The sequence below is a fragment of the Macrobrachium nipponense genome, chromosome 6 (genome assembly GCF_015104395.2).
Source record: "Macrobrachium nipponense isolate FS-2020 chromosome 6, ASM1510439v2, whole genome shotgun sequence".
In the NCBI taxonomy this organism is placed as follows: Eukaryota; Metazoa; Arthropoda; class Malacostraca; order Decapoda; family Palaemonidae; genus Macrobrachium; species Macrobrachium nipponense.
In genome coordinates, this window is record NC_061108.1 from 5,467,384 (window position 1) to 5,492,705 (window position 25,322).

The window sequence follows — 25,322 nt, forward strand, 5'->3', positions numbered from 1 at the left end:
CCATTGTAGCATTGCGTTACGATGCAAGTTATCGAGATAAAAAAAAAACAAATTGTTTTAATTCGGAACCATGATACGAAATATAAGGCATGTACTAATAACCAAATAGTCAGCTTACACCTCAAATTTAGTCTGTTCGAGTGTATTAAAAAAAAGTGCCATATCATTTTAAACCTGAAATAACTTCACCACAACATTTTATGATGTCAATTACATTAATATTATTAAAACTTCTTAATTATTTTCAGAATTAAACTTAAACCCCACCCCCTGCCCCCATTCCATACTTATAGTAGCTTTTATCTAAGAGTCAAAGTATGATATAATGAACTTTACCTTTGAAAATTTTGGCACCCTGAGAATTTCTGAAATATTGAATTATGATTGAGAGTGGCGCTTATGACTGTTTTTATCATGCAGAATTGTTTTAGGCAAGTAATGCGTTATATCTTCTCTTGAGTGAGAAAATGCTTGGCATCCAATCGCCGTGATTAGACTTAGGCAATGTATTTCGTTCATTTATTTAGATTGAATGCTAAAAATTTTATATAGTGATGAGACATCCTAATCTTGTTCCACTGGGAGTCAAGAGCTTCGTTTTGCCTTTTTCTTTGTCGAGTAACTGAAGAAAACCTTGACTAAACTAAAGAAAAACTTGAGTTATTAAAGTAAATATTGAGCAACGACGTTCAAGGTGAAGGGCTTGAAAGTCTTCGACTTAGCAACGTTCAAGTATGACCTTCAAATATAACTTTGTGACATAACCACTTGTTATTTTTGACGGCAGACGACAGAACCAAGAAGCAGTGACAGATGTGTTTCAGAACTCGGTATTTTGATGATTGGAGTGTCTTATATTTATCTACATTACCGGTAAATTCATTGCAGTGATGAAATCACTATCATTCGGACAACGCGTGAATTTTAGGACATGAGTTTGTATCTTCTGTAAACCTCTTTTCTTCATAGCAACCTCTTTCACAGTTCCCACAAGTTGCACTGACTAATAGTTGCTAGACAAAAGTAATTTGCTGTGTTGATGACTAGTAATCCACTCGAGAAACAGTTTGGCCTTTATACACTGAGGAGCTTGTTGGCCCCGCGCCCTTACCCGGGGCGAGCAGACGGGTTTGCAGAGGGGGTGGATGGCTGTGCCATGTCTCCCCTACTGTCAACCCGGGGGCGACGAACAAGATTCACTTTATTATTATAGACAAACATGACGACCTTTGTCTTAGCTCAAATTAACAAGAGGCTTTCTTAGTTGCTTGTCAATCTTGATTATTACAGGAAAACAGACACCGAAGTGTCCCTACGACTAGGAGGAATTGCACTAGACTCTTAGAATAATACGAGCATTCTCTTCTGCTACTATGTTGAGCTTCACTTCGCCTTCCTACGAGGTTCTGTTGATGTCGTGAATGGATTAACTTTGCATCGTAGTAGCTTGTGAACATAACAGTACTTGAATAACAAACTATTCATTCTTTTATTAAGTTAGAGTAGAGCGCTTCGTTAGCTGCAGTTCTTTGATGTCTATTAACAAATACTGAGGTTAGACTTTCACATAACAGACAACATGTACTAGTAGCACAGATACCAAGGTTGCGTGGACTGGATTGCATCATCTTGGTAGATAAACAAACAAATCTCTGCTTCACGCCGAAGATATTAGGTCTCGTCGACCATCTGATTAGATCAGACATACCCTCGACGTCACTCGTTCTGCGTCTTTCTGGTAGAGAGGTTTAAACTTTTTCCTTTTGGGTGCAATTGTTTGTATTGTTGTGCAATAGGGCCAGAAAACATCTTAGAGGCTGCTGTTGCTTACGAATTGGTAAATAAGTTACTGCTTAGCCTTTGGTAATGCAAGTAGGGGCTATAGAGAATCGTTTGCCGGTGTACTGAGAATTCTGCAAAAACTTGAGACGTTTCAAGAGTGCCATAGGATTTTAGATTTAGATAACAAAATGCATTCTGTTGGCTTTCTGCAATAATATTATTGGGTCGTCACCATAGTTAGAAAATATTTCTGCCTCTAAATCTCTTTGAACATTTATTTTAGGGTAGATTTCTGAATCGTATTCGCAACATTGAGAGGTAATGATTGTTAGTGATAACGAACACGATATAAGACAAAGTTCCTCAAACTTATTCGAACTTAAGGGGTAAAAGTTATTAAGACTTAAGAAGTAGAAGTTATTCAGACTTAAGAAGAAGAAGTTATCCAGACTTAAGAAATAGAAGTTATCCAGACTTAAGAAGTAGAAGTTTTTCAGACTCAAGAAGTATAAGTCATTCAGACTTAAGAATTAATGTTACACTTAAGAAGTAGAAGTTGTTCAGGCTTAAGAAGTAGTTATCCAAACTTAGGAAATTAAACTTATTCGAACTTGAGAAGTAAATGTTATCCAGACTTAAGAAGTAGAAGTTATTCACACTAAGAAGTAAAACTTATCCAGATTCAAGAAATAAAAGTTATTCGAACTTTAGAACTAGAAATTATCCATACTTAAGAATATTACTTCTTTATATCGCTACAGCAGACAATAGCTCCTCATTGCTAGTTAAACCAGCCTATATTATACGTTTTTATCTCATGACATAAATTCAGTGGAAATTGTCGAAAGAAATACAATTTTTCAATAGGAAAAAAATTTAGCATTAAAACTGCAAAACTCAAAAATATTGGGCATGAAACAATTCAATAAACTGTGCACTTTTCTGCTCTTAAAATTGGCCATCATTTAGAATGAAGTACGACTTATATGGACATTATTGCAAAAGAAAGACTATAGATATGATTTTATAGATATGATTTAAATCCGCGTACTTGTAAATATATATATATATATTTTTAAGTTCATCAAAATCAAAGGTTATTGAGTGATTATTATTATTATATTATTATTATTATTATTATTATTATTATTATTATTATTATTATTATTATTATTATTATTCAGAAGATGAACCCATATTCATATGGAACACTGACTTGAATTTTAAGCTTCCAAAGAATATTATGGTGTTCATACTAAGGAGGCAACAGAAAGTACTAAAGAAATAAAGAAAGAAGAGATAGATTACTGAAAAGGAAAACTAAATAGATTAAATCAATAAATAAATAGGTAAAAATGAAAGTAAACTATTGGAATAGAAAGAGAATGGTTAGAGTAGTCCTTTGAAGTTAGTAAACAAAAAGAAGTCTGCAATGAAGGAGCTGTTGTCTGTAGAGGATATCCTACTCAATTTTGTAAAGGATTAATTCACTCGAATATGGTACCACACTGCCTCTAGAATAACCTAAATATCTAGGCCCACTCCTAACGGATTGTTGACTAGTTGCGTATGGCGAGAGTCCTATTCCTCACTAAGGTATGGATGACATCGGTAATATAGATTTGATCAACCTTGAAGACAAATATTTATTTTGACTATCATTTGTACAGATTTTCATTTGCCGAAGTGCCGAGACGTGTCCATTTTGAGTTCTGATTTTCTGATCGTTTACCAGCTATTCTGGGCAGCCTCTTTTTAAACAAAAGCACCGCTTCCTAGTGTTCGTCAAGATATGCGAGTCTAGCTTGATGACGATGAACTTTTTTTTTGAGAGTGAATTTCACACCCAATGCACATTTTTATTTAATTTATTAATTTTTGTCTCAAACTGCACCACCACATTTAAGCAACGCAGAGAACATGTCACCATCATAGACAGACATCATGATTCCATCTCAGTCGAAGGTTTTTTTTTTTTTTTTTTTAAGAATAGTGAATTCTGGGGTGATTTTAATTGTCGGTAATAGAAATTTCGATATATGCATATTCACGTCTGATAAATGCATGAACATCACGTATAAATATATCGACTTTCAAATCAAGTAGATAATGATTATGTTTACGAGGTGCTCGTCAGCCAGAGATAATAATAAATTATATCGTCTTTGATGTTATAGTTTCAGCCTTTGTTTAGCGTTAGGTTTGACCCTGGGTCAACTGCCCCGCCTCCTGTTACGTCAGTGCCCTAATGACGTGCCCCCCAGAATTTGATATTCTTGGACAGTGGAATATTCAACACTTCCTCCTATAACTCTTGAATCATTCCCAAGAACTCCCTCTGTATTCCTTTTTCTGTACCTATCCTGTTATTATTTAAAAAAAAAAACATTAACCATTAATAAATGATACCGTTAAGTCATCTCTAATCACTGAGTCACGGAAATTTTTAGATATGGAACAAAGTTCATAGCCAAGCAATACCTGGAAACATCCTACCTGCATTCAAAACAGCTTTGGTATAATCGTGCCTTTTTTTTTCTCTCACTCTATATTTTATTTTATTTTTTACTCCATGATCGTAAGGATTTTCACCTAGATATTTTATTTTTTTAGTTGTCAGTATACAATAGATGATGCATTGTTTCAATATATTCTTTTTTATTTCACAAAGATATGGTATGTTCTGTCCTCCAAGTAGATTTAAAAAAATAATTTTCAGTCACGGAATTTGACGAATATACCCTATCTTGATATTTTGTGAGTTTTTTTTTTCTTTAGATTTTTGGCTAAGACTTCTTAGAACCCCTGTTAAAAAAATAGGAACTATCAGTTGCAACATTCCAATTGGCGTGTCATATTGCCAATCGATGATCATCAAGTGACAAGAGCAGATATCTCCATTAAAGAAAAAAATTATAACTCGACAAAAAATTATGTTTCTCTTTGGGTGTTTTTTGTAAAATAATTTCTCAAAGTCGTCTTATGCTTTTTGTGAAATATCCTTAATAGTAAACATAATTTACAACTTAAAAAAAATAAAAAGGCAGAATTGTTTTCTTGTATCAAGTTGTATGTGCATTTAACATTATGAACCATCATTTATACTGCCATAATGATTAAAACTAAGCTTGATTATTCTCGCCATTGCAGTAAGTAAAGCTCTGGTATTATAGAAGATTCACATCAACCGTGCATCTGATGCCTAAGCCAGTCCCTTACGAAGCTCCTGGTTGGCTGTTGATAAGCCAATCACAGAGCTGGAAACTCTCAGTCTCTCTCTCGAGAGAGAGTTCACATGTGCAGGATGTATTTTCCACCGCTCCTGAGTGATACGTCTTTGAAAAGTATCCCTCAGGAGAGGTAGAACATACATCCTGCTTATGTGAACTCTCGAGAGAGAGAAACTGAGAATTTCCAGCCCTGTGATTGGCTTTATCAACAGCCAATCAGGAGCGTCATAAGGAACTAGCCTAGACATCAGATGCACGGTTGATGTGAATCTTCTATAGTAATTGTAATCAGAATAGCAGAATTAACGACAACAGTCATCTCAGTTCTTTCATTGTTACCATGAACTTTATCACGATTAACGTAGAACGTTATTATTTTTGGTATTTTTTTTTTCTTATTGAAAGCCTTTAATAAGTTTAAGTTAATTTTCCCGTGAAGTAACTACTAAGTAATTCACCTGTGAGAACTTGATGCAATACGAACCGCTCAAGCTCCTGGAATATTGTCACTGACTGTCCACTGTGTAAGGAAAAGAATATAATACTTTTACATATAATGTTCTTTATCCCCCCTTTTTTATAGATGTTAAACTATGTATTCCCAACCCCTCCCCAACACGAAATCCTTCGTCAAGTTCCTCTCAAGCGTCTTAGAAGCAACCCCATTCCAGCAGTCAGCTGATTCAAGAGTCGTTTGTGCAGACGTCCTGAGAGTGACTTGGCCTTATCCCGAAACTCCCGCCCCCTTTTTGGACAAACAGATTCTTTGAAGTGTCATAGAGTAGGCTTTAGGTGTTTTGAACACTTGTGTGTATGTGTAGGAGTACAAAGTTTCAGTATTTCGGTGTTCGGTGGCTTTGCCCTCTCTTTTTTACAGTTTTTCTCTCTCTCTCTCTTTCTCTTTCTCTTTCTCTCTTTTGGTCGTAGGTTTTTTGTTTCATGGTACGGGAGGAGGGGTAAGGGGTACACGGGGTTTCCATTTCATTCCCAATTTTTTTTTTTTTTTTTTTTTTGTCTAAATTTACCTTGTTTGTAGTCCAATAATGCTCTTCACGTCCTCTTCCCAACATATTTTTTGTTTTGTTTTCCCTTCTTTTAAAATTTTTAAATCCTTTTTAATAGCTTCTCTCTCTCTCTCTCTCTTTCTCATTTTTTAAGGGTCATGTTTTAAGATATCCTGATCATTGTGTAGTCCATGAAGAAACTGGCAGACTCGAGGTGATAAGATGTAGAATTTTGAATTTGAGGTCATTCGTATATTTAGTGTGGAGTTGTTTAATATACAGTGTTGCTTATGTATATATATATATATATATATATATATATATATATAAAATGATAATTTATATATAAATTATAATGTATATATAATATGATATATATATATATAGATCTATATAATATATATATAATATTATATAATATATATATATCTATATATATATTATAATGAAACATAAAGGAATTAAGGACAAACAATTACCTTCCTTAATTTTGGATGTAAGGATTCCACCTTTAAAAACTGTAACCTGTAATAAGTTAACATTTCATGAAATAATGAAACTTCACAACATCGAATGACAATCCTTAACGTCTGCCTGTGTCTTATTTTTATGTAGAGACCCTTTTTTTGTTTATTTTTTCCCCTCATATTTTTTCTGTTTCATTATTGTTTCATCGAAATTATTTTCCTGTTCTTTTTTTTTTTATATTAATCCCGATTTGTATTTTAGTTTCCGCCATTTTTATTTATTTTATGCTTGACCTGTGTAAAAAAAAATTTCCCTTTCAGTGATTTTGATTTTTTTTTACTCCTAATATAATATATTATGTAGCCATTTTTACTCTCTTTTCGTTTTATATCCATTCATATCGTGCTTATGTTTCCTCACCCACGTCTTCATATTCCTCTTCTAATCAGCTCCATTATTTATTATTTATATGATTTCTCACCTTTTCCTTCTTCTACCAAAGAGCCACGATGCATCTTGTTCTGTGTTATCTAATTGACAATGTTGTCGGTGCGTATTCGAGAATTCGGCCGAACTGCTGCTGCTGTTGCACAGGTGTCTTACTCTAAAGCTATCATGTAGTAGCCCCCCGTCAACATCAACCTGCTGTGCCTGCCCAGCCAACGAGGCGCGATAATTCTCAAGCAGTGCCGCCGCTCTCTCTGTCTCTCTCTCTCTCTCTCTCTCTCTCTGTCTGTCTCATCACTCTCAACCTGAATTAAAATTTGAAGCCTGTCTGTGTTGATCAACTAACCCCCGGTGTTGTTCTCCCCCCACCCCCAGTATGTAGTGAAATGTGTGATCATTGCTGTTAAGACAATTGGCAACATTATGCTGGTCACGTACATTCTTCAGTTCATGTTTGCTGTCATTGGAGTTCAGCTTTTTCAGGTAACAGAAAGTCTGCATGCCCGTCTGTCTCTCACTCTCACTCTCTGTCTCTCTGTCTCTGTCTGGAATCTTGCCTCTGCATGGACCAGTTGTACTTGTAGTGATGCATGACCAAATAAAAAAAAAACAACGAAGGTATGGCTTGCGCTTAAATACTACTACAGCTGCTCTGAAAAAAATACGTCGAGAGAAAAATAATGATAGAAACAGAAAATTTGACTTTTAACATTGTGTTTTAATGATACGATGGAATATCATAATTAACGTCTGGTGGAGATTGCCAACCTGGCCTCCTCGTTTGAAAGCGGTACTGCTACCACCGGTTACGCAATGAGTCTGGCAGATAGATTTCCAAATTCAGGAGAATATGATTCTTATTGACGTTGGATAATGCAGTCGTTTTAGTCGTAAAAGGTACACAATCAGGAGCCAAAATGAACGCCATTATGTGAGGTAGGGATCTATATCTGGCATCCATTACTGTAAGACTGACATCCTCTCCGTGAAAGATCTGCTACATTGAGAGTTGTAGAGGTGTTGTATGTAATAACAAATCGGTATTATAGAAACTGAATGACTGACTGTTAAAATAGTATCCAGAACAATGATGGTTTTCAGTTACTGAATATATAATCATATATTTCATAAAGATTATCAATATTTCCTGTGCTATCCTGCGATATAGATTATATCGAGGAATTAGGTCTGAAAATATAATTCTTTTAGATATGAAAATATGCTTATGTCTATTCTAAGGAGTAAAAGTTTTTATGTATTAGATAATAAGTAAATAGCCAAGTATATTATAGAAAATCACTGATGGCGTAATGCATTTATAAGTAAATAGCCAAGCATATAGAAAATCATGGAGGGTGTAATATATTTATAAGTAAATAGCCGAATATATTATAGAAAATCGCTGAAGGTGTAATGTATTTATAAGTAAATAGCCAAGCATATTATAGAAAATCATTGAATGATTAATATATTTATAAGTAAATAGCCAACTATATTATAGAAAATCACTGAAGTTGTCTGCATCTCTCAGTAATGGTGGAACAGCTCACGACAGCAGCGAAGTGTCAGTTTGCAGTAATGGATTTCCAGGTTATATTCAGGCAAAAATGTAATATTATCCTTCACTCTATTATCCCCATTCATGACCCATTTCGTTTCGTGCTCTCCCCCCATAAGAGGAAAATAGAGTAACTTCGAAAACAGCTGAAAAGAGAGAAAGAAGAATCACTTCGATGTGGTCATGGTTGGGATATTATTGACGTTTGATTCCAACAGGAACTAGATTTTTTTTATTATTTATTTATTTATTTATTTATTTATTTTTGTAGGACAAGTTTCGATGCAATGCAAACTATTCCACATTAGGACGCTATTTTGACAAACTCTCGTCCTTATAGAATGTTTATAATGGTTATGTATATATATTTTATGGAATGTTCTTTTTTGTAGAATCTTAAAAATATTCATTTTGATAGACTCTCGTCTTCACACAATGTATAATGATTAAGTATATTTTATGGAAAGTTCTTTGCACTAGAAACTTTATATATGTATTTTATGAGAAGTTCCTTGCAATAAAACTTTATGTATATATTATATATATATATATATATATATATATATATATATTTCATGAAAAAGTTACTTGTAATAGAAACTTTATATATAATACAAATACATTTCGTGAAAAGTTCTTTGCAATAGAAACTTTCTATTTAAAATAAAACATACGATGCAGGGCAAAAAAAATAAAATAGATAAATAAATGAATAAATAAAAAAAATCCAACTTCAATACAACTAGGAAAAAAAAAAGAACACTCATAAGTCCAACTTCAATACGACTAGGAAACACTCATGGCTGGCGTACCCTACTTCCATTACGCCATTCGATGAGATTACGGCTTCCATGACTTCCTCTCCGTTTCTTATTTTTTTGAAAACCCCCACCCAGCACATTTATGAAATCTATTCATGCACCATTGTTTCTATATTTTCGTATAGATATATTATATATATAATATATATATCTCCCTCTGCACTACCCTCCCCCTTGTCAAGATATCCACACCCCGCCCACCTCTCCCCAAACACATACTTCATTATAGTCCTTTTTATAATAAGCTTATCTAAATCATTTTTTTTCAATTGCTTCCTTTATTTCACACGTTCTCTTCTATGGCGGGTTTGTGGTGAGCGATGCCGTTGCAAAAAACATTTCGTTTCTGTTTAAGTAAAGGAATTTCTAAGCGTTTTCGAATGTTATAGCTTTATATGATTTAGTTTTACAGGTAATATAGTTCACGTACTTAAAAGAAGTCAAGATGGATCTTTAATATGTTTTTAGAGCTCTGAGTAATTGCAGTATACGTCAGGTTGAAAAATACGGTAATATCCGTGATCTGTTTTTAAGTAACCAAATTAATGTTATTCGTAAACGACGTTTAGTTTGGATTCATCGATAAAAGATGTCTAGTAATTTCTAAAATAGAATGGAAGGCAAGAGCTGGAAATCTTTTAAGTATTTATATTTATTTCCAGCCACGAAAAGATGTATTTGATTCATTCCGAACGATCATTTATAAAAGAAAAAATGTATGATTTCAGAATCTTCGTTTTACCTTAAAAAAAAAAAGGCGCGAACATACCTAGAAAATCACTTCAGTCGCCATATATATATATATAAAAAAAAAATTAAAAGTTCCTCTCAGCGTAATAGGCAGGACGAAAAATCACACTTAAGAAGTCTTGAAAGAAAATCATATCTTACAGAAACCTATTCATATCCGACACCTTTTTTGAAATGAGCAACAGATGAGTGTGTGAAGTAATATAATATTATTTTGAAAATTATGTGCTAATTCATTGCGACAACGAGGTAAAGATAAAAAAATGAAAATAAGTCAACTTTACTTTACAATTCGACTTGACCGTGATCAGCCGAAACCCACCTCATTGATTATCCGATCAAGTCCAGCATATGACTTGGTATTAACTCCTTAAGAAAACGAGTCTTCCGAACTCGTTAATTGTGTTTAGTGGTGACATTTGAAGCAGAAGGCTTTCCAGAAATGATTGTAAACCACCGGTCGATTTCGCATTGCCGTAACCCCGAAGCCAAGTATCGTGATCAAGCCCTTCAGGAATCATTTACAAATAATATATCCTCGTATTCTCGGAAACTAGATCGAATTCCAGCTTCGATTGCTTCTGTGTTTCCAATCTTTTAAAAATAAGTCGGGCGGAAAAGAACGGACCGCTGTGGCTTGTAAGTTTCCTATTTAAAAAAAAAAAAAAAATATATATATATAGTATATATATATATATATATATATATATATATATATTAGTGATCGTCAATTATTTATTTTTTTTTTATTTTTATCCTCTGGTATTTCCCTGTAATGTTACAGTCATTGATCAAATCTGCAGACGCCTTTGTTTCTTTTTACGTGGTTTCTCACCCAGCACAGCTCATGATAAGTCAGGAACAGTTAGGTATTTGGCTCTTGTGAGGAATAGGTGTCTACAATATTGCACCTGTTCTAGAGTCAAAAAACGACAATATCATACCTCTTCAAGTGTCGTAAACAATACCGTACCTGTTCAAGTGTCGAAAAAGACAATATCGTACCTCTTCAAATATCGTAAACGACAGTACTGTACCTCTTCAAGTGTCGAAAATGACATTATCGTACCTCTTCAAATGTCATAAATGACAATATCGTACCTCTTCAAGTGTCGAAAACGACAATATCGTACCTCTTCAAGTGTCGAAAACGACATTATCGTACCTCTTCAAGTGTCGAAAACGACAATATCGTACCTCTTTCAAGAACCGTAAATGACAACACCATACCTCTTCAAGTGTCGTAAACAAATCGTACCTCTTCAAGTGTCGAAAACGACAATACCGTACCTCTTCAAGTGTCGAAAAATACAATATCGTACCTCTTCAAGGTCGTAAACAATACCGTACCTCTTCAAGTCTCGAATAACACAGCTCTGTGAATATTATTATTTTGTTCAGGTTTTATTTTTTAATCCTTTGTTTACTAATCACCTAAAAAATTCTGCTCTAAAATTGTAACTGAATTTCACCTGTAATAAAGGTAGTAGTTTTGACACGTTAACTCATAATTGTATATTTTGGTATCGAATTGTTTTTTCTTTAAAAAGTATCTTTGCAAAACTGTGTGGTTTAAATGAAGTAGTCTTCGTTGACAGCTTAAAATGTACATATATATATTTTTTATGTGGCTTCCTAAAGTAAATAGACTTGATTAATTTATTCTCCATAATCAGAATTCTAAGAAGGTATACTGTTGGTGTGTTTTGATACTAACAATACAAAATTTGTCATATAAAAGATTTTTGAAACGTTTCTTCCGTAACCATTTTTTTTTTATTTCTTGGAGTCCAGGGATAAATGCGCGTAGAAAATGATCGTATTTTATTTATTTTTCCAGTGTTAGGATTTATTATGAAGAATATATTATTATAAAATATTTTGGAGCTTCTATGCGATTAGGTTTCAAAAAAATTAGAAAACTTGAAAGGTTTTGTTGTTCAAAATTGAATGAAGCAGATATTCAGTTCGTGTTTTCAAAAAAAGAGAGTTTTAGTCATCAGGATCCAGGCTTGTAATTGTACAGTGATATAAATATATATATATATATATATATATATATATATATATATTATATATATATATATATATATATATATATATATAGTCCCACCCTGCGAAGAATCCTCCTCATCCTTGAATCGTTCTAATGAAAACGACCTGTACTGAAGGACCTCAACCTACCATTTTATATATATATATATTATATCCCTTGTTTGAGACACACCTGGCCACGCCCCCTTTTTGGCTTTCTTTATTGTTATTATTATTATATTATCATTACCATTATTATTATTATTATTTTAGCAGATTCACTTCATTCGAAGGAATCTCTCAGTGGAGAAAAGGTCGAGGAATAAAAAGAAATTACTTTTTTTTGGTTTAGAGATTTAAGTTCGCATGAAAAAAAAAACAAAGTTACCAAGTAAGCTCATGATTTATTTTTCAATTTTTGTTTAACATTTCGGTGTTGTGTTCTTTGAGGTCGTAAAAGTGATTCATAAGTGACTTTTCCTGTTCGTTTATTGCATAGTTTTACTGCCATTGACATTTCACACAGATAATTTTTGCATTCAATTCAATTAAAAATCTTCAAAAAAATAAAAGATTCTAGACTTGATTCTAATTAAAAAGGCTTCTTTGCTCATTGTCTTTCAAAGGAACCAGTTCAGTCAGCTCTTTATGAGTTATCTTGAGAGTCTTAATTGTCAAATGAACTAGCTAGCCGTCAAGGCACGTTTTATTTTATTTTTTTTTTCAAAGGAAGTACGCTTAAAGTAGCTTGCCAGTGATTCAATTAATGAGATCCTTGTTGTCTTTCATTTTTCCAATATATCTTCAGGGAAAATTCTTCCGATGTAACGATCGAGCCAAAGCTCTGGAAACTGAGTGTCGGTAAGTAGACTTGGCTCATGAATTTCAAACCTGTTGTATGGATCGCTTAACACGAGCTGTGACACTTCTTGGTTCTCTGAAGGTACAGAAGTAGCTCTCAAAATTTTGACTATGTGCATTTGCAAGACGAGGCAATGTGACTCGTTAGTCGCTGATTTCACCTTGATGCCAACGGGTCCTCTGGTACACTCGGCCAGCAAACAATTGCCTGCAGAGAGCGGCCCTGAAGTCTCACGCTCGGGGTAGACGATCCAAATAGAGTTACAACATTACTACGTGTTTTAACTGTTTCTATTGTCTTTTAGGGGAAGTTCTTCAGTTGCAATGATAGCTCTAAAAAGGTGGAAGAAGATTGTCAGTAAGTAAAAGAATTGAAATTGGCAGTGAGTTGAATGCCGAATACCTCCCTGCTTGAAACCCAGCCTGAACATAAAAGCACTTTTTGGTATATACAATGGAAGACAGATTTTGAGTGGCTTTTCGACTTGGCTGTGCAGATTGCTTTATCCGCATCATACAGGGTGTCCATAAAGTCCCAGTACCATTACGAGTATGTATTGCTCAGAATGGTACTGGGACTTTATGGACACCTTATATTGATGATAAACATTCACCTGTCATGTTTTTTTTATTTTTCATTATTATTATTTATTTATTTTTTTGGCATTCGCTTCGCCTGAAGTGAAGTTGCCCTCAGATGCGCAAGTGTTGTTAAAGGATAATAGACTTTGGAATTTTCTCTAAAAAAATTGTCAAATAAGCCCTTGATTTTCATAGCTTCCACATAGCGGAAACGATTTAAAAAAAAGCAGAAGTTATTGGATGACTTAACGCATTTATTCTTCAGAAAGGAGATGCCTGGCTAAATTTTAAAATTTTGACTCCATCCCCAAAATTCTGCTCGTCTTTCGTAACCCTCAATTCTCTCTTTTACGCATGCCTGAGAAGGTGGGAATTTGAGTCCCTTGTAACTCTCACGTACTTAAGAGTGACAGATACTCTAAGAGTGCCTGGAGCACTCATAGGGTGTTACAGTCTGTTAATCGTTATTCTGGAATGAATGAAGATTCACGACGTGTCAAATATCTTTATATAAAAATTCGAATATATCATTGGATAAAATATTCACAGTAGAGTATATTAATTACTGAGATTTGAGCAGGCAGTGTAAATTGTCAGTTCAGAGGGATTATGCTTATGTAAAGAAATTCCTGTGTATGCTGTAACCATATCGTAAATATTGTACTTGTAAATAATGTAAGTTTAATCCTTTGAATAAAAAGTATGTTATATATATATATATATATAATAATTAATATATATGTATATATATATATATATATATATATATATATATATATATATCAATCAATGCAATCAATAGGATTCACGGCCTTGAGATATTACGTATCAAATATCACTGTAAAAATTAAATATATCAATGAAATCCCGTTCTGATAAAGACAAAGATCTTGTCCCCCGCTAGCCGCCCCCCCCCCCCAAATATTTCGTATCCCCCCCCCACCACCCCACCCTTTCTATAATTAAGTCACATGGATGCCAAGTACCCGTCCAAAAAAAAGAGAGAGAGTGAGAGGAAGAAGTAGAAAAAAATGTGTATACCCTCACCCTTTCTCAGGTCAGGTCACGCGAATGCCAAATACCCATCCTCAGAATAATAGATAAATAGATAAAAAAAAAAACACACACACACCACTCAGATTCTGTCGAATATACATGTGATCCAGGGCTGTTTGTGCTAAAACTTTTTTAAAAGTTTATGATTTACGGTGTACCTGTTTTAATTAAAGAGCTTTGTATATTACGGTTATGAGTGATGTGCATTACGTTTTTTATTTCCATTGGTTCACTACTGACAAATATATATTAAACATATTTTATTATTGCTTGTATGGCACCCCAAAGAATGTCTTTTCATTTTTTTTGAAATTTTTTTATATATATATTTTCAATTGTTTTCAGGAGTGGCCTTCCCTTCATTTAATTTTGTATTTTTTAACGTACCTCTTAGTTCAGTTTTGCAGTTTATATTAATTTACATTAACATGGTCATGGTTATGTATTAATTCGTACTTATCACATTATTATGATAGAGAATTAATGTGGAATAATATTCTTACAGGAGAATACGTGACATGGGCTTAGCGTAGCATTTAACCAATAGAATACTAGTTCCTTATTCAAAAGTATGATATGTTTAAGTAACACATTCCCTGAAACGTACAGTTGACAATGTACGAATTCACTATACACTTAAGCGTCATGTATTTCTACTGTGTAGTGCGATACATGTGTACATGTGTAGTACATGTACAATGCATTTTACGGTATATATGTATCAGCAATGACGTTTGTACCTCTGATTGACATTGTTGGTGTGTGGAGTACACAAATATATATATATATATATATATATATATATATATATATATATATATATATATATATATATATATATAATTAATTCATAAAAGTAATCAGTTTCTTATCTTGATTAATTACATTACATTATCTCCCCACATGTCATTTCTAGAGAGCATTATCTCTGTCGTCCCACAGACAGTGTTGCTATTAGTTGAATCTCGAGCGGTTGAATGTAGGTTGTAATATATTATTTAAAAAAATATTATAAAAAAAACTGTGGTTCAGTCGTGTTTATGTTTGGCCAACACGAAATTAACTGTATACATATGTATATATGCATAAATACATGCGTATATATATATATATATATATCATATATATATATAATATATATTTTATATATTATTTTACTATATGTATATATGTAGAATATATATATATACACATATATATTTATATATCTTTTATATTATATTTATAATTGATATATAGTACATATTATCATTAACATTATATATAATACATGCGTATATATATATATATTATATATATATTTATATATATATATATATATTTATATATTATTTTACTATATGTATATATGTAGATATATATATACACATGTATATATTTATATATCTTTATATGTATATTTATAATTGTATATATATGTACATATATGTATACATTAATTATATATATGCATACATGCGCACATATACTTACATACATATATATCACTATGTATATGTATATGTATATGTAGATGTGTGTGTTCGGTTATATATTCACACAGTGACTTGTAAATCACTTACAGTAACTCAGAATGTGGTCTTCTGAAGGTGCATGCAAAATCTGAGAAGAATATGTAGGAATCATATCGTTTAAATCCAAAATACGAAATCGTGGATTTTAAGCTTGGGGTACACTATATCTGCCATCCATATACAAGCTTATTTTTTCTTTTTTTCATACATCTGAATACTGTCTTTAACTCTTCTCTTCTGTTAATTGCAATTCCGTTGTTAGCAGACCATGTTGTTTTATGTCCTTCCTTCTGTCTTTTTCTTTCCTAGTGTATGCTTTTACTATTAAAAGTCTCCAGTAATCATAAGGTTTAGAGAAAAAAATATAGAAAAACTAGAGTCCATTTTGCGCAGGATAGTCAAGTCAATTGACAACAACTCAAAATGATAAAGATTTAGCAAGTGTATTTTTGTCTTTTGTACAATCAAAGTCTTTCTTGGAAGATATAAAACACTGTGGTTGATTTACTGAGGATGCTGAAAAGTAAATCAAGAAGGAATTATAATAGCCCATTTCCCTTTGTGGTCAAAAATCATTTTCGATTTTTATTCAAAGTGATCCCACAGTTGAGAAGTTGAGTGTAACTTGTACCAAAATAATTTTGATTTTGATGTGAGCGAATCACTCGGAAACTAATGTCACACTGTTCGTCCGTGGTGTAGTGTTGCCATATCGATTGCTATTATAATTATGAAGCCTCTGTTAAAAGAACTTATTAATAGAGAGTTTCAGAATCGCAGTAAGATGGTTTAAGAGAATTTTCTGTAAAACATACCACGCGCCTAACCGTGGGTGATTACCAAAGGCATCCAGCTGTGAGAAGTATTGCTATTCGCCTTTGCCGAATTACTGATTTTAGGTGTTCCATAATTTATTGCTTTAAAATTCATAATCTGGTCTCGTGCTGACAACTACAGAATGAAATTCTTAAAAAAACTGTTATCGTTGTCATTGCCTTGTTGACTGAAACTTTGTAAAATAGGTGCTGAATCATTCATTCCGGGTTAACTTTTTTTAATCCATATTTTAATGTGATGAAAATAAATTTGCGTTATCAAGTGCAACAATAAATAATTCAGGCTTAGGCATGAATTATTTTGACTGGATGCTTAAACTTTATTTCGTAATGAAATTGAAAAGAAATAAGACGGTAAATCTCACTTAGATTTTATTTTTAAATTGGGAAAAATAGGCGGTAAGTTCGCTATTTTCCGTTTACCCTTTATATAAATAGTATATATGTATATATATATATATATATATATATATATATATATTATTAATATATATATATATTGCATGTATATATGTATGTATGATATATAGAATATATATATACATATATATATGTGTATATATAAATATATATATATAATATATATATATATATATAAAACAGCTTTTAATCTAAACTTTTAATCACTTTATAACAGCGATCTCTTCATGATAAACATTCATTTGATAAAAATTTCTCATCTGGGGATCCCACATGCTGAAAAAAAGGTGTATTGTACAATTCCTTCTATGTCACTGTGCCAGTCATTAATTTAAACGTAGCCTCTCAAATGATAATGTTATGAACTTGTAAAAAAAAAAAATTGATATCTCTAATATCCACAAAAAGAAAGGTTTTGACTTGCCACCAGCTACCGTTGTCCTAAGATTATAAATGTCACTGATGATTGATATCAAAAATATTTTGTGAACTTCCTGGCAAAGGTCCCCTCTATTAATTCTCCGCTGTTATTGCAGGGGTCAGTATGTCGTGTACCACGACGGTGACATAAGCAAACCGATGGTGGAGAAGAGAGTCTGGGAGAAAAATTCATTCCACTTCGATAACGTCGCCAAGGCTATGTTGACGCTGTTCACTGTGTCGACATTTGAAGGCTGGCCTGGGTATGTATACAGCAAAAAGGATGTCCTCTAATTTATCAACCTCCCGTGTCACATCATCTGTTGATATATCTTTCTCAGGATCTGCACAGGGTTCACTGATGATTTTTGCCAATTTCGTCCTCATGGGAATCTGCACTATTTTTTTTTATGGAGGTTTTTGAAATTCGTTTGAGCCTTCTGAAACGCTTGCCATCTTGCACTGAAATTTTTTCAATTTTTATATATATAGTATTAAGAATAGGTGTTAAATCTTGCTCAGACGTTTTCAATTTTCATACTGATCTCACATATTTCTGTACCCTTTCTGGGAATAGGTATTAAAGCTTGCTTTTATTTTTTTCAATTTTCACACTGATCTGACATACTTCTGCACCCTTTCTGGGAATAGGTATTAGATTTTGCTTTTAATTTTTTTTATTTTTCACACTCATTTGACATACATCTACGCCTTTTCTAAGAGTAGGTATTAGAATTTTCTTTTATTTTTTTATTTATTTTCACACTCATTTGACATACTTCTGCACCCTTTCTAAGAATAGGTACTAAACCTTGCTCTGACATTTTCAATTTTCACACTGATTTGACGTAACTTCCGTCCGTAACCCACATTAATAACAGGTACTTGAACATTATGCCGAATTTTTTTTTCCAGGTTGCTCTACGTGTCCATAGATTCCAACACAGAAGACGTAGGCCCAGTCTACAATTACCGCCCCATGGTGGCTGTGTATTACATCATCTACATCATCATCATCGCGTTCTTCATGGTCAACATCTTCGTCGGTTTCGTTATTGTCACTTTCCAAAGCGAGGGTGAACAAGAGTACAAGAATTGCTGTTTGGATAAAAACCAGGTTGGTGACATTTGGCAATTATCTCTTGAGGGTAGTTAGGGTTCGTTGCGATAAATTTACTCTTTGAACATCAACAGTGGAAAGGATTTTTTCATATTTTTTTATTCATTTGAATCTTTTCGTTAATGCATACATTTATTTCAAGTGTATCTCTTTTAGTAAGAATATGGCTTATGACCTAAATTTTGTATTCCAGTTTATATTCCCGTTCCAAAATCGTCACTATTCCCTCTCTTCCAGAGAAACTACATAGAAAATGTTATATTCCAGTTCCAAAATCGGCATTATTCCCTTTGTTCCAGAGAATGAATGACTTCGTGGGTCCAAGCTGAGCTTGGCCAATGGCCTTAATTTCGTATTCCAGTTTAGATTCCAGTTCCGAAATCGGCTTTATTCCCTCTTCCAGAAAAACTGCATAGAACATTTTATATTTCAGTTTAGATTCCAGCTCCAAATGGCCACTCTTCCCCTCCCTTCCAGAGAATGAATGACCTCGTGGGTCCAAGCTAAATTTTACAATCCAGTTTAGATTCCAGCTCCCAAATGGGCACTTTTCCCTCTCTCTTCCAGAGAAACTGCATAGAAAATTGTATATTCCAGTTTAGAGTCCAGCTCCAAATGGGCACTCTTCCCCTCTCCCTTCCAGAGAAACTGTTTAGAACATTTTATATCCCAATATAGATTCCAGTTCCGAATTGGCAATATTCCCTCTTTTCCAGTTTATTTTTCACCATATTCCAGTTTACTAGATTCCAGCTCCCAAATGGGCACTCTTCCCTCTCTTCCAGAGAATAAATGACCTCGTGGGTCCAAGCTGAGCTTGACCTGTGACCTAAACTTTATATTCTGGTTTAGAATCCAGCTTCAAATGGCCACTCTTCCCCTCTCTCCCTTCCAGAGAAACTGCATAGAATTCGCCCTGAAGGCCAAACCGGTGCGGCGTTACATCCCGAAGAATCGTTTCCAGTACAAAATCTGGTGGTTCGTGACGTCGCAGCCGTTCGAGTACGGCATCTTCGTGCTCATCATGCTCAACACCATCTCCCTGGCCATGAAGTTCCGCGGGGAGCCGGAGGCCTACACGCATGCGCTGGACATCCTCAACCTCATCTTCACGGCGGTCTTCGCCCTCGAGTTCGTCCTCAAGATCATGGCGTTTAGGTTTAAGGTAAGGGATGCTGGCCCTCCTCCTCCTCCTCGTCTTATTCTTTGTGTGTATAATATATACATATATATAATATATCTCTCTCTCTCTACACACACAAACACACACACACAAGATATGTGATCTCTCTCTCACTCTCTCTATAAGTGATCTCTCTCTCTCTCTCTCTATCTCGATCTTGCTCTCTCTCTCTCTCTCTCTCTCTCTCTAAGCGATCTCTCTCTCTCTCTCTCTCTCTCTCTCTCTCTCTCTCTCTCTCTCTCTCTCTCTTATCTATATATATATATATATATATCTATATATATATGTCTCTCTCTCTCTCTCTCTCTCTCTCTCTCTCTCTACTCCTATATTATATATATATAATATATAATATATAGATACTTCTCTATACACATATATATGTCGTCTCTCGCTCTCTCTCTCTCTCATATATATATATATGTCTCTCTCTCTCTCTCTCTCTCTCTCTCTCTCTCTCTCTCTCTCTCATATATATATATATATATATATATATATATATAGATATATATATATATATATATATATATATATATTATTATATATATATATTATATATATATATATATAATAAATATGCACATGATTAGTTTTATCAACTGAAACCACAAGAAAACTTCGAATAGAAACGACCAAAGAGTCGCCAAGTACCGTCGGGTCACAGAGTTGATTTGTTTCAAGTAGTTGGGTAATCTGGACGAATCATTGTTTTTGTCTACAATGGCCTGATAATTCACGTTTGTTTATTTAATTTTTGTTTGTACTTACTTTTTTTCAGGACTTTCTTGCTCACTGGTTTCGTACTTGACTCTCTGTTGTCACTCTTCAAGTTTCTTATGTGGTTTTAACTGTCACACACACACACACACACACATACACACACACACACACACACACAAACGTAACCTAGTTATACTTCCTGATCACAATTTGAATGGTGCTTTCTGATCCTTGTCAGAAGCATCTTAATGGATCTCTTCAGGAACTGTCTTGTCACCATTTTTCACCGCATTTATGACAAAATTTCTAATTTTCCAAAAATATCATTGGTCACAACTATAGATCCACATTTCGACAACTCTTTAAACATTTCTCTGTACCATAGCTTTCCAAGTCCTGTTTCAAATAATAGATTTATCCTCATTATCAGTAGGTTAATCAATTTAAAGTTATAAAAGTAATAAACAGAAACGAGAGTTAATAGAATAGTGGAGTATATTTTTCAAGTAAAAATAATGGTTCATTGAAAAATTAAGTGTTAGAAGTAATAAGCAGAAACAAGAGTTAATGAAATAGTGGAGTTCATTTTTTTTGTTTTTTAAATGGGTTATCATAACACTAAAAAGGAAAAGTTTGTAGCCACTGATAATCTGTAAAGGGTTAAAAGACAAAAATGTCAGGCCTTTCAGCAGAGGCGATGGAATCCCTTCTTCTCATCCTCTTTGAGCTTGATACAAAGGTTCGAGGGTTGCACAGAGAGAATCAAGTAGTATTCCAGAACACGGCTTTGCTAATCCAAGCACCTGTGATGTGCATTTTATTGAATAAAAAAAAAAAGATTTCCATGTGTATTTCGTGACGATTACACGTGAAAGTGCACATCACTTAACATTTACTTTTCCTTTGGCTTGACGTTTATTTGTGTTATTCTCATGTTTAGCCTAGAGTTGTTGCACTGATGCAGATCTGCAGGGTCATGAGTATCATGCACTGATGCAGATCTGCAGGATCATGCACTGAAGGTTACCTGATTCTGAAGAAGTCAGTTCGTTGCGAAGTCCGCTTGCTTCCAGTACTTCTGTAGTTTTGCTTGATTCATATTTCGTGCTTCGAAAATGACGAATTATATTTTCGTTTCTCAACTAGATCACATTGGCAGTGTTTTCAGTCAATGTTTGGTTTTTTAGTCATTTTTTGGCGCTGTGCCAAAGTTCTTTCTGAAATTACACTTATATTTTCATTCGTGTAAACATCATGAATTTTCTTGCTTACCAGTGTATTTTTGCTCAGTATATTTAGTTATCTTTATTCTCATACCATAACTGCATTACCTTTATAGATTGACTATTAAACGTAAATCTTTCCCTTGGTCAAATAGGCTGTTAATGTACTGACAGTTGATAGCGAATAAGGTCATCCGTTGTAAAATTATCTTTGGAAGCAAACTGACTCCTTGTACGTCTGATTTAGCTTCGTTATAATTTAATAATGCCTTTTTCTCCATTCATTTCACCACAGTGCAATATTTTCCAATTGCTGATTCCTCATACTTAACAAAAAGCAGTTCAGTTTTGCTACTAGGGACAACAAACAGGCACTTGAAGTAACACTTCATTCGGCTGTCTTTCTTTTTTTTCTAGACCTAGCTGAATGAATGAATGTCTGTGCATTTTATTTGTTCTGCCTGGTTTTGCACAAGAGCCTTCATTTTCACGCGCTCCCCCGAATTTTTCCAGTTTTATTTTCTAGATCCGTGGAATATCTTTGACTTCTCTGTGGTGCTGGGAAGTATACTGGACATAGCCTACTCTAAACTGCAGGTTTGTTCAAAAAGAAGAGAAGCCACTCTTTTTGGGGTGACACGGAGTTAGTAGGCTATAGCTGCTCCTGCCGCAGTAGGATCTTTGGAACTGACATGACTGGATTTGCTATCGAATGCGACTAAAAATGGAAACGGGGACGGCGGTGGGATTAGTGATCTCGCTGGAGTGTATGCTTCAAAAAATAGTTTTCAGACGTCTCAGTAGTTTAAAGCTTCCTCAAAGCCTGACTTCGAAGATCACTAATCTCGTCGCTACTTAAAATATTTGGGGAGTTGCCTTGGGTGTGGATGATCTAGGTGCCACCAGAAATACTGTACTACTGTCTTTCAATGTCTCGTTCTCACTCCCTCTCTCTCTTTCTCTCTTTGGCAACTGATATGATTAGATTGCCCTAACCAGCACCAGAATATTAATTAACACGTTTCTTTTGCAGTAAGGTGGTGCAGTACTGTAGCTGAAGTCCTTATAAAATTAACTAAACATGAGAAAGAGAATCCTGTCGGGTGGTTCTTGTCTGACGCTGGAAGTTCAACTGAGAAGGTTGCCGATGCTTCCATTCACAAGAAACTAAAGTTGCATCATAGAAGGCGGTTAGAATAGTGGTTCCCAACCAGGGGGCAATTCCCCCCATAAGGGGGGATTTCAGGGTTTCAGAAAAGGGTGGGGATTTTTTAGTATTATATGCATATTATTTGGAATGCCCATTTTGAGGCAGACGGTTTTTGGAAAGGTTGGGGGTCGAGGCCTTGTTGGGGGAGGGCGGGCAATCAAGGTTTGGGAATGACATTCTGACATATGATGAAAGGTTCCATGAGCCAAAAAAAAGGGTTGAGAACCGCTAGGTTGAGAATATATTTCCAAAAAGCTGCCCTACTTACAAATGAAATTCCAAAACCTTCGGCCTCCTTTAACCTGTTGACATCCAGCCATTCTGCAAGAACCTCCTGACGAAGGATCATAAAAACGAAGTCCTTGTCAATCCTCATCCCCTCTTCCTCTCAAAAACCTCCTGCAGCGTCACACCTCTGCTGCCTAAACTCTACATCTCTGTAGGAAAAGTTTTTTTTCATAAACATGTAAAGTCTCATTGTGAAACTGGGGCTTCGTGTCTTTATAAACAATTGATTGCTGCTGTTGCTGCAGCTGCCTACGCCAGCGTAATCGAATGGGGCATGGCAGATAGCTGTTAAAAAAACGAAGATAAGGCTTTCTGAAAGCAGTAGTAGTTACTAGTCTTAGGCTTGTTTTTACGGTAGCTAACGTGTTGTTTTTTCTCTCTCTCTCTCTCCCTCTCCCTCTCTCTCTCTTTTTCCCTGTGCCATTTCCAGTATTACTTTGGAGACGCCTGGAACGTGTTCGATTTCATCATCGTCCTGGGCAGCTTCATTGATATCGTGTACTCGGAAGTCAACGTAAGTATGAAGAGTGGCAGGTATTCGAACGTTTGTTTACATTCTATAGGTCACGTGACCCTCCCCTTATTTTCTTTCGATTGACGACCCCACCAGCTAACCAAATATTTTCCCATGTGTATTATATCCCAATGTTTTATCATTCAGTGATTCCATTATCAGAGACTGTTTCGATTACCTGTCTAAGAGCAAAACTAGTTGATCATATGAAATAAATGAAGTACGTCCAACGTTATTAGCAGTTTTTAGGATAGTTAGGAAATGAAAGAGATTCCACATGATATTTTTGAGAGAGAAAATTTGTATTAAATAACATGGGATCTTTTGCAATAAAGATTGTCTTAACTCTGCACCTTTCGATAGACATGGGCGAAGTATATATCTAGCAAAGAAAATGTTTTTTTTGTTTTCGATAATCAATGACTTATTTACAAAATATTTATCAAATTTCATTAATGAGTTTTTATACCACATTCTGAAACCTATTATATAAGTTAAGCTTTCCAAGGTAAGTATGAGAATACCTTTTCTTTCCGGAAACTGTGTAAACAAAAACTGTGCATTTTAGTGAAATCGTATTATAAATATGAGCATTGCATAAAAAACTAACACCAAGTGAAATTATGAATGACTGCTTTGTTTTTCAGGAAGTGGATTTTACATATTTTATATATATATATTTTTTTTCTTTTATTCAGCCAAAACTTGTCCACTGGAAATGACACACACAGGTTTTCCTTGGAATCATTTTCAAACATTTCGATGATTATCACTGGAATATTATGATTTTGTTTTCCTTATTCTTCACTATTCTTAAAAATCTTCACCAACATTTTCTCTTAAGCATCACGAATATAATCACAGCGTAAATTTGTGAGTATGTTGTGTGGCTGAATTCCTATTAGAAACAAAAATGAGTCGATTTTGAAAAGTTAAATTTCAAATTAGTGGTCGGATTTGATTTTGCCCGTAAGTGGGGCTCCTTTTTTCCGAAATCTGCCCCCGCCCCCCTTTAATTCAGTGCTTCATTAGTAACTAATGTTTTGGATGGTGGGGCTGTGTTTTTTTTTTAATCATTTTTTTAAGTCTGCCCCATTAACCATATCATTAGTAACTGATGCTTTGGATGGTGGAGATTTCGGAAAAAAAAAGGGGGGTAAGTGACAATATTTTTGCGGAGTGCGTGTGATATTGGAAGATGAAAAAATTTATATAATCCTATAGCTGCCAGAATGCTCGAGTGAGTGTGAGATTTGAGTCATCGTTGTCAGTGTCAAGTGG

At 34.3% G+C, this 25,322-nt stretch overlaps 1 protein-coding gene across 50 annotated transcripts in view; it reads left to right on the forward strand.

Moving 5' to 3' along the window:
* LOC135216414 (muscle calcium channel subunit alpha-1-like) overlaps positions 1 to 25,322 on the forward strand; it is an 821,008-nt gene that overhangs the window by 741,752 nt on the left and 53,934 nt on the right. For 46 of the 50 annotated variants that reach the window (XR_010314879.1, XR_010314880.1, XR_010314881.1 and 43 more), the window contains 5 exons: positions 13,261 to 13,313; positions 17,900 to 18,046; positions 18,699 to 18,900; positions 19,799 to 20,068; positions 23,958 to 24,041. Coding sequence is in view for 47 of the 50 variants with exons in the window: in XM_064251735.1 (XP_064107805.1) it covers positions 13,261 to 13,313; positions 17,900 to 18,046; positions 18,699 to 18,900; positions 19,799 to 20,068; positions 23,958 to 24,041 (756 nt within the window). In the remaining 3 variants the exon portion in view is untranslated. Of the gene's footprint in view, positions 1 to 12,902; positions 12,956 to 13,260; positions 13,314 to 17,899; positions 18,047 to 18,698; positions 18,901 to 19,798; positions 20,069 to 23,957; positions 24,042 to 25,322 lie in introns of all 50 variants that reach the window. The other 4 variants (XM_064251711.1, XM_064251754.1, XM_064251751.1 and 1 more) reach the window with 1 other exon arrangement.